The following is a 5,669-nucleotide window of genomic DNA, read 5'->3' on the forward strand; positions in this document are numbered from 1 at the left end:
GCTGGAACGTCTGGCTGGGCTCATGTTACAGGGCAGCCGCAGAGCACGACCACAGGCGAGAGGTAGAAGGGCAAAGGGGAGGTGGAACAGGGGTGAGAGACAGAAGGGGAGAAGGTGTGAGATATGGGTTTGCAGTGCTAGCAAAGTCCTCAGCAGTGAGACACAGAGGGGAGCCTTTCTGCCCCAAGCCCGATCTGGCTCACCCTGAAACCAGATCCAAAGAGAGGGTGAAATGAATCGGTCAGAGGGGAAGCAGCTAGGAGTGCACAAGCTGCTGAAAGGAGTCAAAAAGGCTGAAATACTAAGTAATATTATATCCTTAATCATTTATTTTATTGACTGAATATTTACTTTACTTGGCATGTTGTTATTTGTGACCAGTGTGTTGAAATAATACAGTCTCAGTACATTTTTATCAAATAAAGTTTTGCTTTTCCTCCTCTTTGTATTCCAGTTAGTTTTGGAGTCTTGGACTGTACATATGAGGGTTTTTCCAGCAGTAACATAACTGACTTTACATGCACAAATGTGATGTTTTGGTGCATTATAATGACAATATCAGCCTGAATTTTCTACCAGTTATCTCTTGAATTATACATTCAAAGAAAAGGCGATCTAAAGCGTTTAAGGGGTGCAGTGTGAAGATGAAATCTGCAACAAAACTCTTCACCTGGTCGTTAAGTCCCACATCCACCATCATCATCTCCCCTCCAATGCTGATCCAGCCAGAGCCACAGGGATTGTGAGAGTTCACGCCACGCCTGAACCACACCTTGACCGACACCCACAGATACAGACATGTTACCTCCGCAATAAACAGCAGCTTCTCAGAGTCTACAACTATGAGAAGAATGAATCACCTTGTAGTCTTTAGTGACCACCCAGACCACACTGACACCAACAGCCACATGAAGCGCTTCAACCTCCTTTACTGGTGATTCCACCTCTACCCACGATGTGCCTGAAAGAAAACACCATACGAGTTCCCACATGACAACACTACCGGTGCTCTATTTTGTGAGACTTGCACAGTGAATTTCATGACTGATTGTTATAATCCTAGGGTTTTCCTTTCTAGATCCATTTTAGAAATAGATCATATATGATGGACTATAATGAAAAAGAAGAAAGGACTAAAGTGGAAGATACTGGGGAAATAGTTATAGGTCAAGGTCAAGTGCACTGAATGCTGACCAGTTGGGCTGTCCAGACTGAGCCCAGTACGGACCAGCAGGTTCCCATCCCACAGTAAAGCCCACAGCAGGTCTCCAGGACCAGCTGATAACTGAGCCACCTCCTTGGGAACTTCCACTTCTTCCCATCTAGAGCCCTCTGGGACCCGAGGGTTGATGCCCTCTCTGAACCACACCTGCAAGGGACAAAGACATAAGATTAAACTGCATGGGACATGCTATATGTTACTTGCATTGTAAAAAAAAACAACAACAATAATAAACGTGCCTTTGGTGCATTGTGATCGAAGTCAAATCGGGCTTAACAGGCTCAGAAGACCTTAAAGTTTCACTGTGTAACTCATTAAATCCTGCTGCCCCCTTGTGGTCACAAACTTGAAGTGAACCACACTACGGTATCTGACAGTGATCTAAACTTGATATATCTTGCCTCACAGAAGCAGTGTGTGTTATTAGGACATAATATGTTTCCATTACTAGTTGGTAAACATATAGATTACATGTTCAGAAGTACCAGGTGGAGAGGTTGTCAAGGACAGCAACAGGCACTAAGGTGAGTAGCAGGATATACTCAGTGCTGCATCGACTTTTAAGGAAATTTTACATTTTATTAATCAGGTTTTTCTGTTGATGTAATTAATAAACCCAAGAGTTGCAAATTCTCAAAATTACAGTGGAGCATATAATCCTAAATTCTTTTTTTTTTTTTTAAAGAAGGGGCAAGTTTGGTGTGCTTCACATGCTCCAGTTGTTGGTCCACTAGACTGACCTGTCCTTGCTGGGACACCCCCCAGAGGTAGGGATACCTTCCAGACTGGTCGCTCATCTCCCAGCCACCACAGCTGATGTCACAGAGTGGCAATGGAGGTTTCCTGGGACTGTCCAAGGGGATCTGCAAAAAGACAGCAAAAAAGACAGCAATGTTTTCTTGATGTTCAGTCTGACCTGCGGATATATACTAATGAGAGTGTCCAGACCTTTGCCCAGGTGCCTTGTGCAATGTATCTTCTGTAACGAATCCAGCGCCTACGACGAACACAGGAGTTCCACTTCTTATCTGGAGAGAAGTTGGCAGGAAAATCGACTGCATACTCCCAGCCCTTAAGACACAGATCAGTTCTATTTCATCAAGAGAGCAAAAAGAAAGAAGAGAGGTGTAGAAATGTCTTCATGAGGTCATATGATCTCTCTCACCCCGGTCTGGCTGGGTTCTCCTCCACAGCTCTGATCCACATACCAGTCACCTTCCCACTCCCAGCTGCGAGAGGGCAACTGGAAGCTGTGGAGTGGTTGAGGATTCATCCCAGTCACGTCGCTCCACGGCCAGCGGTCGGTGGGCAGCAGTGTGTCAGTGAAGCCATCCACTGGGTTCCACCTCTGAAAACCAACACAGCTTAGCCATTAACTTACTGTACAGCTAAAGTTGTTTTTAGTGTAAAAGTAAAATGGCCGGGCTGACCTGATTTTCATAGGTTTCCTCTCGGTAGCGGATGGGAGTCTCACTGGGCATTATGTTGAGGTAAACATGGTGGTCACAGCCAATGCCCCAGCAGTGCCCCTTCCCAGCTGTGACGCGCTTCAGCTCTAGTAACGTGTCATCAGCACGCTCCCAGCGCTGGCCAGCTGTGGAAAGGCTGTATACCCTGCCATACACATCCACGGCCCACAGCAATGTGATGGGCATGATGGCCCCTGACCAGAGACAAAAAGACAGCACTCATCCTTCTGTACTTCAGCCTGATTGATATATATTTATATGTGCAATAAGATGAATGTGGTTTCAGTCATTACTCAAAATTTTAATTCATTTCATGAATTCTTAAACAGAATGAGAACTAAGTCTGAAATTATTCTTAGAGTTAATTTTTTTCTTAAACATCTAATTTTCAGTCATTACTCAAAATTTTAATTCATTTCATGAATTCTTAAACAGAATGAGAACTAAGTCTGAAATTATTCTTAGAGTTAATTTTTTTTCTTAAACCTCTGATTTAAATTCAGATGGGGGCTTTTCAATAGGGTGAAAAAGAGGAATAATCCAAAACAAATTTTGACCAGTGGAATTTAAATCTTTCACTACAAATATACTGCAAAATAAATAAATAAATAATTAAATCCTGACTTATTCTCAGGTTTCTAACGGGATTCTTAAAATTGTAACTTGTTTCTTGTAACCCGTAACTTGACATGAAGTTTTCAAAAGTGCAGCAACAGCGTTTTAATTTGACATTTGTGACCGGAAGTCTTGTTTTTATCGTCACTGGCCACCTTGACACCGACTTTATCGAATGATACTAATGCGCTACTGTATATACTGTAACTGTCTCGGCTCCCCTGTCAATCAACGTAGGTCTTTATTAAGGAATATGTAGTTACCTGATTTAATTATAAGCTTGAATCCACACAAACTGAACCGATGGTTGTCAAGCCAGGAGTAAATGTAGCCTATCACATATAGTTTTTAAAAACAGCTGTTTTCCGAAATAAAGTTACGATGCCTGCACTGCAGCTTTACGCACACATGTACGCTAACACACGCACGCGCAGACAGTGAATCCAGTATCAGAAACACTCAGGCTCAAACAGCAGCATACCTGGTTATTGGTAGCCTATCTATCCGATCCGCGGTTGTCAAGGGAATATGAACAGACGCGTCACAACATCAGGTGCAAACAGCATAAAACACCTGCCATCCCCGAGGCCCATACTAGGACACATTCAAAATGCATGTCAAATAAGAAAAGAAACATGAGGTGGCTGTCCGTGCTATGCAGCGGCGTAGCACATATAAATTAGCTGATATAGGCTCATATGCCGTAAAGCCGGCGGATAGGCTATAGCATATCAGGGTACAGTTAGCCGCCTGCTAACTCTCATAAAATTTCATATACATAACATTTACTTACTTATGCGACTCTATTGTGTGCAACAGCTTCGTAGTCAAAAGTAAAGTCATTCGTGCACATTGCCACCGCAATATTTAAGTCACATTCTGGACCAGAGGACTCCTCTATCCAACTCCTTGACCACAACAGGAAATGGAGGAAGTGTAAATCTGATTGGTTGAAACTCGGCAGGAGTGCGGGAACTCGCGCTCCCATTGGTCGAATACTGGAGCCTCTGATCTTTTTTTTTCCGACAGCCGCGGCTGACTGACGCGCATATTTCAATAATTTATTCAGCTACAGATTAAATATTAAAGTGAAATGGTGGTTTTACTTGTTTGGCTACAGTTGATAACATTTTAATCACAATAAAACAGGATACAAATAACTACATATCCTTTTCCCCTTTTGATCAGTGTTGACATAAGTCTGCAGCGGTAACATAATTCAGATGCATTCACCTTTTGCAATCTATTGAGTTGCTAAATTAAATTTTAATCTTAGAAGTGTGCTAGCATTTTTGTACATCCGTGTACACCCAATAACTCTAAACGTTTCCCCCCAAACATGTATTAAAAACCAAAAACTGAATTCACTCATTAGCCTACAAACGTATTCAGCCACTTAGCTGGTGAGTTTCTGGTTACCTTGGGAGATAATACAATTCCATGTGCAGGCCTAATAGGGGTTAACTGTTTTAGTCCAACAAAGTTTTTTTTTCCCCCTGGAGCCATAGTTTTATATGTTCAGACATTCAGGAGGGATCCCAGGTTCAGACCCAGGTTCAGTTCCCTTGCTGTAGACCAGAGGTGGTCATCCATGTACCCTGAAGAGCCAACGATCTGTAGGTTTTCACCATAATCATCGCCTCACTGGTTTTTTATTTCATCAAAGGTGTGCTAATCAGGTCAGAGTGCAGCTTGACCACTACTATAAAGTTTTGTCCAGTAATCCCTAACCTAGGGGTTTGGGAAATAATGTTTTATATTATTATTACATTATTAATATAATTAAGATGAAAATTATTGATAACTTTGTTGTGACCTAGAACTCTCCAGATAGTCTAAATAAGGCCACATCTGGTGGAATAAAACACAAGAAGGAGAGAAAAATAGTTTATTTACAAAATCTTTAAATAAATGAAAGATAAGAGACATGGTACCTTTCTATAGCAAAATGTTAATGTTACCTTCCATTTTTAAAACTGAAATTTGCTATTTCAACAATTACCTTTTTGTTTTTCATTCCAACATCTAACTACAACCTTTTTTTAAATCCTTTAGACGTTTTATTGTCCCCAAACCTTCAACCTCATCTTCTGATCAAAAGTGAACCCATTATGCAACAGTGAGTGTGGCCAACTCATCATGAGGACAGCGTTTATGTAAGTTACAGCGTAAACAAGTCTGCCCTCCACACATGTGGTGTGCTCAATACCTGTCGCAGTGAACTAACAACCGCATTACCTATGGTTGCACGAGGCTTAGGCCTACCACTAAGATCGGTTTGCACTAGAGTTAAACGTTTGTCTTTAGTGACAGAGCCCGTGATTCTGCATTGCACTTCGTGCAGCAGCACCACAGGACCACAG

At 42.0% G+C, this 5,669-nt stretch overlaps 1 protein-coding gene across 3 annotated transcripts in view; it reads right to left on the minus strand.

The window, feature by feature from the left end:
- The window catches only part of tecpr1b (tectonin beta-propeller repeat containing 1b), an 11,697-nt gene extending 7,452 nt beyond the window's left edge, over positions 1 to 4,245 (minus strand). For 2 of the 3 annotated variants that reach the window (XM_020616393.1, XM_020616395.1), the window contains exons 1-8: positions 4,100 to 4,245; positions 2,653 to 2,885; positions 2,388 to 2,570; positions 2,171 to 2,293; positions 1,963 to 2,085; positions 1,195 to 1,369; positions 861 to 961; positions 671 to 772 (exon numbers count right to left, since the gene is read on the minus strand). In XM_020616393.1, coding sequence (XP_020472049.1) covers positions 671 to 772; positions 861 to 961; positions 1,195 to 1,369; positions 1,963 to 2,085; positions 2,171 to 2,293; positions 2,388 to 2,570; positions 2,653 to 2,877 — 1,032 coding nt within the window. In that variant the 5' untranslated portion in view covers positions 2,878 to 2,885; positions 4,100 to 4,245. Of the gene's footprint in view, positions 1 to 670; positions 773 to 860; positions 962 to 1,194; positions 1,370 to 1,962; positions 2,086 to 2,170; positions 2,294 to 2,387; positions 2,571 to 2,652; positions 2,886 to 3,787; positions 3,901 to 4,099 lie in introns of all 3 variants that reach the window. The other variant, XM_020616394.1, reaches the window with a different exon arrangement.
- Between the last annotated feature and the right edge of the window lie 1,424 nt (positions 4,246 to 5,669).

This window comes from Monopterus albus, unplaced genomic scaffold (genome assembly GCF_001952655.1).
Source record: "Monopterus albus unplaced genomic scaffold, M_albus_1.0 scaffold174.1, whole genome shotgun sequence".
NCBI classification, from domain to species: Eukaryota; Metazoa; Chordata; class Actinopteri; order Synbranchiformes; family Synbranchidae; genus Monopterus; species Monopterus albus.